The 13,723-nt window shown below is 48.4% G+C and overlaps 1 protein-coding gene across 1 annotated transcript; it reads right to left on the bottom strand.

Annotated features, from left to right (window-relative positions):
- Positions 1-505: 505 nt before the first annotated feature.
- On the bottom strand, positions 506-3,534 carry LOC124691106. Its single transcript, XM_047224386.1, has 2 exons — positions 2,240-3,534; positions 506-2,048 (listed from the first exon to the last, which is right to left on the bottom strand). The coding sequence occupies exons 1-2, from the start codon at positions 3,532-3,534 to the stop codon at positions 506-508; spliced, it is 2,838 nt and encodes a 945-aa protein (XP_047080342.1).
- Between the last annotated feature and the right edge of the window lie 10,189 nt (positions 3,535-13,723).

Below are 13,723 nucleotides of genomic sequence, written 5' to 3'. Positions count from 1 at the left end.
CCATACTCTTGAGATTACATGTCTTGGGATTATAGAGTACTTCAAATTCAAACTGTACCTAGTGACATATGGTTCAGTAGTATAACAAGTGATTCAGTTTCCTAAATCCTAAATGCAATTGAAATTCATGCACTTCCCATCCAAGTTCGCATGAGAGACAGCGTGCTTCTTTTTAGGATTAGATAGAGAGTGCATATAGGATCAGGAATTTCTATTAGAAAGAGTCACGTACCATATTGGGGTATGATACATACAAAAACCAGCCAGTGAGTTGACAGACAATGTCAGCATGCTCCAACTGGGACGCACGTTAATCTTATTACATCAACTACACTAGAAATCTGAAAAGAGGGGGAGCTAGCTAGAGCCTAGACCAGGGTAGAGATTCGACAGTGCCAAACTGATTAGAGATCTAGATACAGGTAAAAGTAGCGTGAATTTTAGACTACTTTGTGGACTGCCTTCACATTACTAGAGCTACACCACAGAGCACACTGGTGTTGAATCACACACGAGCATCTCCTTGTCTGCTCTGGCGCCTCCTACGGTGACGACGATCAGAACATACTGACAGTGCCTTATGGATTGCAAAGTAGCCCAGCACCGCAACGGTGAGCGCGCAGACATACACAGACGTCTTCCACCCCCTGCTGGAGCCGGCTGCATAGGACACTAGGAGAGCCACTAAATTAAGTATTATCGTCCAGTTCATCACCTTCAGCGACCATTTTTCCCATTCCACTTCCTTTTTGTTTGGCAGCCAGTGCGGTAGCAGCATGATGATGACAACGATGGAAGCCACGAAGGAAAAGGAGTTGCTATAGAAGAAGACAAGGTACCGGGGTCTCCTGTTGTCGTGCATCACTGGGTTGCCCGCATTGTACCCGCTGCCGCTGCTCTGCCACGCTCCGCCAGGCGGTTCCAGGCCTGCCTGGTAGGCGACGCTCGCTACTAAGATGCCTAGCAGCATCAGGTACTTGCGCCTTGCGTGCTTCTTCCTTTCTTCTGCATCCTCCCTCTGTTCTTCTTCGTCCTTAGGGGCCTCCTGTTCTATTGATCGCGCAGCAGCTGGATTGCCATTTCTATTCTCCTTTTTTTCTTCTTCCTCCTCCCTTTCTTCTTTGTCCTGTTCTTTGGGTGGCGCAACTGCTGAATTGCCATTTCCCTTGATCTCCCTCACCAACAATATTACCAGTAGTCCGGCTGCAACAAAGAGGGCCACGGCCACCAACACAAAGATGTAGATGGATGTCTTGATGTGCTGTGTGCTTCCAGCGGCATAGGCCCCCATCAAACAGAACAATCCCATCGCCGTACAAACTGACAGCGCATTACTTCGTATGGCTGGCCTGTACAGATGGCGGTTCACCAGAAGGATGATGAGGGCGATGGACAACATGAAGCTCACCGAGTTGCAGTAGAAGAAGGCATTGTAACGGCGCGGGTAGTTGTAGAGGAGGACCGGGTCGCCAGCGTGGTGCCCGAGCTTGTCGTCCTGGAGCAGGAAGCCGCCTGGAGGGGTGAGGCCAGCTTGGTAGGTGATGGTCGCGGCCAAGATCGCGAACAGGAGCAACCTTTTGCGTCTCTTCTCCAGCAACCGGTCTTCGTAGCCGTTGTCCATGTCTTCGTAGTCCATCGTGAAGAAGACAACATGGATCACCACATAGACCAGGACAGCGCCTGAAAAGGCCATGGCGTAGATGGAGTGGTTCACGTCCCGGCAGCTCCCCGCGGCATATGCCCCAATGAGTCCAAACAGGTCGAGTATCATGGCTGCCTCCAGCACGTGGTGCTTGATCAGAAGCTCCTTCTGGACCAGGACAACGGCCACCAAGGAGGCCACAAATGCAACCGAGTTGCAATAGAAGAAGGCCCTGTACCGCCTAGCGTTCGTTGTCAGAAGAATCGGGTCGCCGGCCATGTGCCCGTAGCTGTTATCCTGCCAAAGGCCACCCGGCGGGTTCAACCCGGCTGAGTAGGTGATGGTGGCGGCAAGAGTGGCGAGCAGTAGAACAAGGGAGCGAGCCTTGTCCAGAGCCTCCCTAGCACTGCATTCATTTCAGAGAAAGAAACAGAGTTCAGTTCAGTTGCAAAGAAAGAATAAACAGAGTTCAGTTCAGTTGCTAAGAAAAAAGAAACAGAGTTCATTTAAATTGCAGAGAAAGAAAGAAGAAACATACTTTAGTTAAGTTAATGCAAATAGGGACAACGAAGAAGAGGATATCTATGTGCTCATTACCTGACATTTTCATCAGTCTGCTGTTGTTCATCAGTTTGTTGCGCTGGACTGGAACAGGGAGAAGAGAATTCTGACGCTTTAGTGCAGAAACCATGGAGTAGGACGCACGCAAGAACGGCACCGACCAGGCAGACCACCGCGCCGACTAGGCAGACCACGTAGATGGTGGTGTCAGTCTGCCTGCAGCTGCCGGCGATGTAGGCGGCGATGAGACTGACCAGCGTGACAACTATGCAGGTGTAGAGCTCGAAGGACCGGGCCATCTTCTCACGGAGCTTCCTGCCGTCGATGATGAGCAGCATGGTGATAAGCAGGGATGCCACGAACGCCGTGGTGTTGCATAAAAGGAACACTGTCAGGCGCAAGCTGTGGTCGTCCGTGAGAATCGCGTCGCCCGGGCGGTGTCTGCCCCCGGTGCTATCCCAGAAGCCGCCCGGCGTGCTCAAACCAGCGACGTATGTGATGCTCACCGCGAACGTCGCCAGAAGCATAAGGACCTTGCAGAACCGTTCTTCAGCTTTGAGCTTCTTCATGGCCTCCTTTTCTTGTACCCTAGGCACGCCGGAGTCAGAGTCGTCGATGGGAACTGACATTGCGCCAGAGCCTGAGCTGGGGCTGGGTTTGGGGGTGGGCGTCACGCCGCCGGAACCAGAGCCAGAGTCAGAGGTGTTGTCTGGAAACCACCAGTCCAGCAACTTGATAACCACGATGTAGATGAAGACGGCAGCCACCAGCACCGTGGAGTAGACGGTCGAGACCTTATCCCGGCAGGTACCCGCGGCGTAGGCTCCCACGAGGCTGAGCAGGTCGAGCACCATGACGACCCGCAGCAGCACGACGTCGGAGGCGACCCAGATGGCGTCCTTCTTCTCCTTTTCTTTGTCGTGCCGGATGGCGAGGATGAGGATGAGGACGATGAGCACAAGAGACATCGCGAATGCAGTGGCGTTGCAGTAGAAGAAGGCGATGTAGCGGTGGTAGTGGGTGTCGCGGATGATGGGGTCGCCGGCGAGTCGTTGGCCTTGGCCGACGTCGTCGCGGGTGCCATCCTGCCAGACGCCCCCTGGCGGGTTGAAGGCCGCGTCGTACGTCACGGTGACCACCAGGGTGGCCAGCAGCAGCAGGTATTTCCGCAGGCTGTACTCCCACGGCTGCTGGCCAGGCGCCATTGCCGGCGGCTGAGGTGCTTGCACGTCATGGCCGGGCTCCATTGCCGGCTGCTGAGGTGCTGGTGTGTCATGCCCGGGCGCCATTGCCGGCTGCAGAGGTGCTGGCTGGTCGTGGCTGGGCTCCATTGCCGGCTGCACTGCAGGGACGCTACTCCACTCTCTGAGCAAGTGTGCTTGCTCCCTCTTCTAGATCCTGATTGTTGTGATGCAGAATGGACAACGATGTAGTACTATTAGTATAGGCGAGCTGTCTGATTATAAAAACGACCTGGCTGGCGGCCAGTCGTCGGGAGGAAGCTGTCCTGCGTGTTCTTAAAGACTGATAGATTGCTTTTGTACTACTCTGTTTGGTACTGCAATTTTCACATGTGAACGCGTCGAGTCAATTCGGTCTCCCCTGCAAATCATGTACTAACTCCACTCTGCATCCAAAATATTCTTATCTGCGATCATGCAGTTCCTAACCATGAAAGCGTTGACGTATCTCGTATGTACCTGAGATATCAAATTAAGCAGTGGCGGAGCCAGGACAAAAATCATGTGTAGTCAGTTTAAACTTGTGTAGTCAAATACATACATTTATATGATTTTTAATTATTTTTTTGCATGATTTCTTGCCTATGAACCTAAAAACAGTGTAGTCAATTGACTACACTGCTCTAGTGTGGCTCCGCCACTGAAATTAAGTACTCCCTCTGACCTATGAAAGTTGTCTGATATTTGTCAAAATCTGGATGTATCTAGACACTATTTAGTATGTAGATACATTTAAATTTTGACAAATCTCAGATGACTTTTATGGGACGGAGGGAGTATATTTTGCTATGTCATTATATAGCTGATAAAAAAAACTCTGAGTATTAAGTAATTTTATGGAATTTTTATTTTTGATTTTGCTACAATTCTCACTCGAATGAGAGTTAACTTAGAGCTCAATTACTTCTAAAATAATTGGATTTACATTGTGAATTTGTGCAACATGGAGTGCAGCATGAGAGCTGCACATTAATTGCAAACAAGATTTATTTTTTTCCGTTTGCACATGCATTTGAAACTAAATTTTAAATGAAGCAACAATGGTTACTACAAAAAAAATTCCTATATATGTAGCCAACTACTAGTGACAAAATAAACAAATCATGGGAAACTAATTTTTCATCCAAAACTTATGATTTTTCTATCGATTCCTCATAGGGTATACTTATATATGAACAATTCATGAATAGGTAAACCACACCCTATAAAGCTTCTACGGAAAATCAGAATTTTGTAAGTGTAATTATCTTTCTATGATTTGTTTTGTGGGATACAAATATTTGTGTTAAAATATAAGTACACAAATGTTTCAAAGTAAAAAATTCATGATACATATCGAATCTAGTCTATAACATTCTGGAGTGCATCCAAAAAAATCATAACTACCCAGGAACAATTTTTAGGATATTTCAAGTTTTTAAATATTTTTGCACGTTATTCAGGCATTTACATGAGGTTCGACTACTATTTTGCCATCATCCGGGTTAATTGGTGGATTAGATGACCAAGTGGTGGAAATCGAAAAAGAGTAGAGTAGTACATGGTAAAAACCACAAAAAATGAGTCCAAATAGTATTTTGTGTAACACATAAAGTAGAACATGATGGAACTTGCAATTCCTAGTAAATCTGCCTAGCCCTTGAGAATAAATCAATTCTGCAGCAAAATGCGTAAATCTTCGTACCATTTGCGCTACTAGGTCTAGTGGCCGTTTGGCTCGTTTGATTTCTAAAGAGCCACTGCACTGTCTCAGCAACTTAATTAGTGCGTCTTTTTAGTGTGTTAGATTCCTCTTCTTGTTTACTCCATGCAGAATCTTCGTACCGTTTGTGGGATTATAAAACGACTTGACTCGTGGCGAGCCTTCGGGAGGAATGTGCATTGTGCATTTGTGCGTTCTTAAAGTCTGACAGTGCTCTATTTGGTACACCGAACTGAGTTGACGCAGTCAACTCACTTTTTTGGGGGAAAAGCAAGTCTTCTCTGCTCAAATAAACTAAGCAGACAACATGCGAGCAGTCAACAGTGCTCTATTGGTTTGTTTTGAAAACTTTTTTTTCGAAAGAGAGGCAAAAGCTTTGCCTCATTCATTAATTAAGAAGACGGTGCTCGGTTTTTAGGAGAAAACCGGGCGAAAATCTACATCAACTGGGCCAAACTCACACAACCAACACACCCGGAGAAACCACAAAACAACACTAACAAACGCTCGAACACGAGACTCCAATGCAACAGACCACGCCATTGGGGGCACCCATCAACCAATTGCGGATCCAGGGAAGGCAACTACCAAGGTCGCGAGAAAATCGCAAACCTCTCTAGCAACGACAGCTCCGGGTACCAACTGCCTTTCAAACTCAGGCGAGAGAGAGAGACCCCACACTTCTCGAAGCCAAGCGTCTGACATGGCAGAGAATACACATCCGAGGACTCGTGCAAGCCGGGCCTCACTTCCTTGACGGAAGGAGGCGTAAGCACACCACCACACAACTCCACAAGCTCAGGCATGATCCGCATAACCGGAGCAGTGATCACCGAGCTCGCCCTAGCACGAGGTGAGAAGCAGTCGTGAAGGCCCGCTCCGCTCGCGCCCACTTTGCCATCATCAGGCAGAACCAGAGGATCGGCAGGCGTCCGGGAGAGCCTACCCAACGCTGCTTACGCTCGCTCCAGAAAGCCCCCAATAGCTAGCATCCAACCATGCAGGGAGTCAATAGCCTCGTGAAGAGGACGAACGGCCTCCTGAAGAAACTTAGCTTGCTTCTCCAAAGAGGATTGCATATCCTCCGAGGCCAAAGAGCCAACAGGAGCGGATGCCACTGATGCCCAGGACCTACGACGAGGCACATCAGATGGGAGCGAGACCTCAACCTGGGCCCGACGAGGAGCATTCTCCTGGCGGGGCAATGACGCGATAGGGCATGCTAACCAGCTGAGAGGACGCCAGGCGTTACGGCAGTCACGTGCCCGATGACCGTTCTCAAGGCATCGAGAGCACCTGAAGGGGTCACAACAAACCACAGCACGGTGACCAGGAGCTAGGCACCTGCAACATCTACCCTTGAGCCAAAGAGGGACATGACGTCGAGCAATCGGCGGCAGAGCCGGGCGACGCGGACCGCGCCGCAGCATCACCTCCTGCCAGCCATCACGCTCGCTCGCCACACACTCCACCTCCTTGTCATCAACTTTGTCAACATCAGCAGCAACATTTAAGGACTTGGTGGCCGGCGGCGTCTGGGGAGCAAGTTCCACTTCATCGTCCTCATCATCATTGTCCGCAGCGGACGCCCAAGAAGGAGGCCACTGCGTGGCTAGCGCCCCTGCACCGGCCTCAAGGATGCCAACAGCCGACCGCGGCGATTGGGGGGCAAGCTCCTCCTTGTCCTCCTCGACGCCGACAACATCGGAAGCCCCAAACTTGGACACGACGGGGGGCGCAGCTGCAGCCTCCACATGCCCGCCACCAACCTGGACCGGGCAGACTAGGGGACGCGGCGGAGTCGAAGAAGGCGCCGACGCCAGGGGGGCTAGCTCCTCTTCGTCTTCTACATCGTCGACCACAGCAACGTCAGCAGCAGAAGACCAAGATGGGGCTCCAAAAGGCAGCGGCAGCTCGCCGGCCGGCGACGGGCCAGACGCCGAGGCCGCAGCAAGCACGGACGGGAGGGGCGACGCCAGCCCAACCTTTGGCAGGGGAGAAGGGATTGTCGCCGTTGCAGGCCCGGAGACGGCCGCGCGCGGGACTACCATGCCGCCATTCTCCCTGCGGAACCTCCCTGCAGGAGGCAGCCTGGACGAGCGGCGAGCAAGCGCGGCAGGAGAGGGCGGCGAGGCCGGGGAGGCCGCCGTCGCAGCCATGGGAGGGCGGAGTGGCCGCGGGGATAGCAGGCCGAGCCCCTACATAGCGGACAGAGGGACATGAAGAGGTCTTCGAGAGGATTCCAGATCAGGTCGCGGAGCTCGGAGAGGACGCCGGAGGAGGGAGATCAGGCCGCCGCCGGCGGCAGGTCCATGGTCGCGCGTCGCGGTTTGGAGCTCTCGTGGAAACTCATCATGATGCACGGTGCAACGTTTATACTTTCCGAGCAGCCATTTGCACCCAGCAGGTGATGTGATATTTGATCATGTTGAGTAGGTAAGGCCATGTGCAATGGTAAGAAAGACGTGTCTTTTCTTGACAGTGAATTATCTCTTATTATCAGTTCTAACAATAAATAAGAATTAATTAACTTTTAGAAGAAAATTGGATTGCTAAGGAAAAATAAATGATATAATGAAAAAATAGTCATCACTTATTAAGAAATCATCCCTTAGCTAAAAAAAGATACACTTTCTCTTTCTTCAATCTCTTTCCTATTTTCTTCAATCTCTTTTCTATAACTAAACAAAAATCCAACGTGACAAGCATAAGTGAAGGTTAACATCACCTTATTATAATGTTCCAGAAATATATTCATCGAAAAAAATAAGCGCACATATGCACAGTCTGCTTGACCGACGATGATATGAAAAAGAGAAAACATTCCGGACGGCTTGGTCTGTTATATTTTCACTTGGCACAAGGCTCGCTACGTCAACATCGGCAGAGACGACCGCATCTGGTCCAGACCAACAGAAGCAAGCGTCTGTGCTTCTTTCTCTTCTTCATATCATCTTTCTACCATGAGGTGCCTGCATCTCGAAAAAAAAAACCATGAGATTCCTGCAGAACGTAGAAATAACAACTTTTGTTCTTTATCTGCAGCCCTCCACATGTAATCGTATCGATTCATACGAGCGTGCATACTGTGTAGTTAAATAGTGAAGAACTTGTCTAATGCGTGCACAGAACATCTTTCAGATGCAAAAAAGAAATTGTAACAAAAAACTGTCCATCATGTATGCATTGTTGAAGTGTATAAGTGAATTACTTACTTTACATCAGATCAATTTTTTGGAATAGTTAATTAGTGTATGAAGGTTAATGTGGTATCAGAGCTAGGGTCTCAAGTTCAAGTCCAAACATACCTCTCTGGATTAACTAGCTAATGTGCTCATCCTCGAGAGTAGCACGTCCCATAATCTAGTAGTCGCCTTCCATTAGATCGCATCTCTCCTCTCAGCCGCCGCCTCAACCCTAGCCACCTCCAGTTCATCCTCCTCCATAGATTGGTTCCCCCTCCTCCGGTCGGCTTCGCCGGCGTCAGGAGGAGTGGGGAACCCGATCTATGCGTGGAGTTTCGAATAAAAGTATTGTTTTCATTAGATTATGTTAGGATTTTGGTAGCCGTCTTCTTGTTGGTTTCCCCTCAATGGAGATGGCATCGTCTGCAATAAGTGATCTTCGGCCTTTCGTTCGGCGACGAGATCTTCTTCCCGGCGTCAATGGTGGTGTTGAACAATCACAATTTTCTAGGTATGGGTCTTCGGATCTTGCTTCGCCAGATCGATTTTGGATCTTTTGTCGTTGTTGCCGCGAGGAGGATTATCCTCGCAGTTTTTGTCCCGGCTGCTACGTCCTCGACAATGGTGATTCGTACTCTCGGCTCTCCATCGACGACGACAAAGCTAGTCGGTTATTATTCCCTGATATACTGGTGTTGGTACTCTTGCCGATGTTGTATGACTGCTTTAATGGTTGCGTGCGTGCACGCAGCCTTGGCATTGCGGCACAAAAAATTATGGGAGAACTTTCGTCGGTATCTACAGGTCTATGGTTCGGTATCTATATTTGGCTGCCTTCAGAAGAGTACAAGATTGTGTTCTGGAAGAAGAAAGAAATTGAAGACCTCGAAGATTTGTTACTATCTTTTAGACTTTATTTTGTAATCGTTGGAGTCAGTTTATGTATCTCTACCATGTACTATTTGTTGCTATGAATATATGTGGTATTGATTGTCAAAAAAAAAAAAAAAAAAAACTAGCTAATGTGCTCTGGAGTCACAAAACCTAAAATCTTACTGCAAGAAGCCGCTGCTTCTAGCTTATGGGCGTAACTTTATCCTCGCGGTCTTACTCTCTTTTTAATTGTAAATCGCACATCCACAAGGATACCCACGCTATATTTCGGGCTTCATAACAACATACGGTATTGTGCTAGCCAATTGAGCTTTAGGTGAAATTTATGTGAAATCAACTACAAACAGAAATAGGTATCTCTCGATATTAATATTTTTTTATCGAAAAAACAGACAAAAATAGGTAGTAGTAGATCACTGGTACTAATTAGCTTGATGTTACAAAATGTTCATAAAGCTAGCAGGAGATACGTTCCAGCGGCGAGGAGGATCCCGGCGGTGACACAAGGGGGATGGGGCTCCCTGGCTACAGGTGGTATCATGGAACAACCGAGACTCGCTAGCGGCCATGGAGAGCAATGACGAGAGGAAGCGGGCGAAGGGGGCCTCCTGCGAGGAGGGGTTGGTGGTGGCCATGTGAAATTGCATGCACTAGCCATTTCAACCAAAAGACCGATCTGATGGAGGAGGGCTAGCCTCCCCTCACGTAGGCCGGTAGGCCATTTTTTTTTAGATCTCGCACGGGGCTTAGACGTGTATCCTTGAATTTATTTTTAGGAAGACCGTAAATATTTATTTTAAATACAGCGTTGGCTAGTATTTGAACCCAGAACCTTGTGGTCTGATACCATGTGAAATTACATGCACTAGCCAGTTCAACCAAAAAGACCAATCTAATGGAGAAGGGCTAGGAAATTATATTCAACAGGTCAGGAGTGTCCGTGGCACGGTGTATGGCTCAGTGGTGAAGGTGGAGTAGAACACCGGTGGTGACACCAGCTATTGCGACCCGTGCGTTTATGGCCCCATGGGGAACATGGACCCTCTGCTCGGGCTGGGCGAGGTCGCGGGGCATGGACCCTCTGCTCGGGCTGGGCGAGGTCGCGGGGCCGTGGAGGCTGAGAAGCATCGGTGATGGCAACTCAAAGGCGAAGAGTTAGGAGGCGGTCGAGGACGGCGGCGCCACGAAGGCGAAGACGGGTGCACCGGCAACGCGCGGTGGGCATAGGCAGCTGACGGCGATGTGGTGTGTCTGTGCGCATCGGACGGCAAAGGGAATGTGTCTGAGGCGCTTGCGATGCCGCGGGGGTGGCCATGGGGCCGGAAGCACGGTAGGTTCGACTTGGTCAGCTATGACCACCATCGCTTCTTCTGCAAACAGAATTTGGATCTTTCAGAAATAATCTCTTTCGGTATCCTGATTTGCAGTTGCAGGTCACAAGTGAAACCACTTGGCAGAAACATTTTAGTACTCCAGAAAGACTAGTTTAATTTACCGACTAAGATGCCTAAGTTACTCCATTAATTTGACATGTGCTGAACTCAGCGACGGGCTCTGGTGACCTCAGGAATCTTTACATGGATGGATATCTACATTCTACAGTGATAATGAGATTGGTGGAAAATAGAGGGAGCTGCTTTACACCGACCTGGTCGGTGTATAGCAGCCACCGACCTGTAGGATAACGTAGCATAGAAAACAAAAAATTTCCTACGGCGAACACGCAATCCAAGCCAAGATGCAATCTAGAAGACGGTAGCAACGAGGGGATTATCGAGACTCACCCTTGAAGAGATTCCAAAGCCTACAAGATGAGGCTCTTGTTGCTGCGGTAGACGATCACTTGCCGCTTGCAAAAGCGCGTAGAAGATCTTGATCACGGCGCCACGAACGGGCAGCACCTCCGTACTCGGTCACACGTTCGGTTGTTGATGAAGACGACGTCCACCTCCCCGTTCCAGCGGGCAGCGGAAGTAGTAGCTCCTCTTGAATCCGACAACACGACGGCGTGGTGTCGATGGCGGTGGAGAAATCCGGCGAAGCTTCGCTAAGCGTGCGGGATATGGTGGAGGAGCGGGGTGCTAGGGTTTGGGGAGAGGGGGTGGCCGGCCACTATAGGGGGCGGCCAAGCTTGTGGCTTTTTTGTGTGGCCGGCCCCCTCCCCTTGGCCCTCTATATATAGGTGGAAGCCCCAAGTGTTGGACTACAAGTCTTCGAATAAGACCCGAACCCAAAACCTTCCATATGGTGGGAAACCTTCCCAAGCTAGGATTCCCACTAGAGGTGGGAATTCCACCTTCCATAGGGGGTGGCCGGCCCTTATGGGGAGTCCACTTGGGACTCCACCCCACTAGGGTTGGCCGGCCATGGTGGTGGAGTCCCATGTGGACTCCACCTTCCTAGGTGTGTTCTTCCGGACTTTTCTAGAACCTTCTAGAACCTTCCATAGAACCTTCCGCATCATTTTAATTCACATAAAATGACATCCTATATATGAATCTTATTCTCCGGACCATTCCGGAACTCCTCGTGATGTCCGGGATCTCATCCGGGACTCCGAACAAATATTCGAACTCCATTCCATATTCAAGTTCTACCATTTCAACATCCAACTTTAAGTGTGTCACCCTACGGTTCGCGAACTATGCGGACATGGTTGAGTACTCACTCCGACCAATAACCAATAGCGGGATCTGGAGATCCATAATGACTCCCACATATTCAACGATGACTTTAGTGATCGAATGAACCATTCACATACGATACCAATTCCCTTTGTCACGCGATATTTTACTTGTCCGAGGTTTGATCATCGGTATCACACTATACCTTGTTCAACCTCGTCTTCTGACAAGTACTCTTTACTCGTACCGTGGTATGTGGTCTCTTATGAACTTATTCATATGCTTGCAAGACATTAGACGACATTCCACCGAGAGGGCCCAGAGTATATCTATCCGTCATCGGGATGGACAAATCCCACTGTTGATCCATATGCCTCAACTCATACTTTCCGGATACTTAATCCCACCTTTATAACCACCCATTTACGCAGTGGCGTTTGATGTAATCAAAGTACCTTTCCGGTATAAGTGATTTACATGATCTCATGGTCATAAGGACTAGGTAACTATGTAACGAAAGCTTATAGCAAATAACTTAATGACGTGATCTTATGCTACGCTTAATTGGGTGTGTCCATTACATCATTCATATAATGATATAATCTTGTTATTAATAACATCCAATGTTCATGATTATGAAACTAATCATCTATTAATCAACAAGCTAGTTAAGAGGCTTACTAGGGACTCTTTGTTGTTTACATATCACACATGTATCAATGTTTCGGTTAATACAATTATAGCATGGTATATAAACATTTATCATAAACATAAAGATATATAATAACCACTTTTATTATTGCCTCTTGGGCATATCTCCAACAGTCGCCCACTTGCACTAGAGTCAATAATCTAGATTACATTGTAAGGTACCTAACACCCATGGCATTGTGGTGTTGGTCATGCTTTGCCCTAGGGAGAGCTTGAGTCAACGGATCTGCTACATTCGGATCGGTGTGTACTTTGCAAATCTTTACTTCTCCATCTTCGATGTACTCGCGAATCGAATGATAACGCAGCTTGATATGCTTCAGCCTCTTGTGTGACCTTGGTTCATGTGCATTGGCGATGGCACCCATGTTGTCACAATATATGACTAGTGGGTCCAATGCACTAGGAACCACACCGAGCTCTACAATGAACCTCTTCATCCATACCGCTTCTGATGAAGCCTCTGAAGCCGCTATGTACTCCGATTCAGTTGAGGATTTCGCCACCGTGCATCGCTTCGAGCTTGCCCAGCTTATCTGCAGCACCATTCAATATAAACACGTACCCGGATCGTGACTTAGAGTCATCGGGATCGGTGTTCCAACTTGCATCGGTGTAACTTGTTACAACGAGCTCTTGGTCACCTCCATAACAAAGAAACATATCCTTAGTTCTTTTCAAGTACTTCAGGATATTCTTGACCGCTGTCCGAGTGTTCCATTCCTCGGATCACTTTGATATCTGCTAGTCAAACTAACAGCATGTGCTATATCCGGTCTTGTACATAGCATGGCATACATGATAGAGCCCACTGCCGAGGCATAGGGGATCTGACTCATCCTTTCTCTTTCTTCTGCCGTAGCCGGTCCTTGAGTCTTACTCAAGACCTTGCCCGGTAACATAGGTAAGAATCCTTTCTTACTTTCGTCCATTCTAAACTTCTTTAGAATCTTGTCCAGTATGTACTCTCGTGATAGCCCTATTAGACGTCTTGATCTATCTCTATAAATCTTGATGCCTAATATATATATATGATGCTTCACCAAGGTCTTTCATTGAAAAACTATTATTCAAATAACCCTTTACACTGCTTAATAGTTCTATATCATTCCCAATCAATAATATGTCATCTACATATAATATTAGGAACGCTACAGAGCTCC

The sequence above is a fragment of the Lolium rigidum genome, chromosome 2 (assembly GCF_022539505.1).
Source record: "Lolium rigidum isolate FL_2022 chromosome 2, APGP_CSIRO_Lrig_0.1, whole genome shotgun sequence".
NCBI lineage: Eukaryota > Viridiplantae > Streptophyta > Magnoliopsida > Poales > Poaceae > Lolium > Lolium rigidum.
Note: the sequence above shows the minus strand (reverse complement) of the source record. Positions and strands in the feature narration are given on the sequence as shown.

Coding starts and splice junctions, on each gene's coding strand:
- LOC124691106 (XM_047224386.1), bottom strand. CDS start 3,534: ATGGAGCCCAGCCACGACCAGCCAGCACCTCTGCAGCCGGCAATGGCG. Junction 2,049..2,239: donor CAGACTGATGAAAATGTCAG/GTAATGAGCACA, acceptor AAATGAATGCAG/TGCTAGGGAGGCTCTGGACA.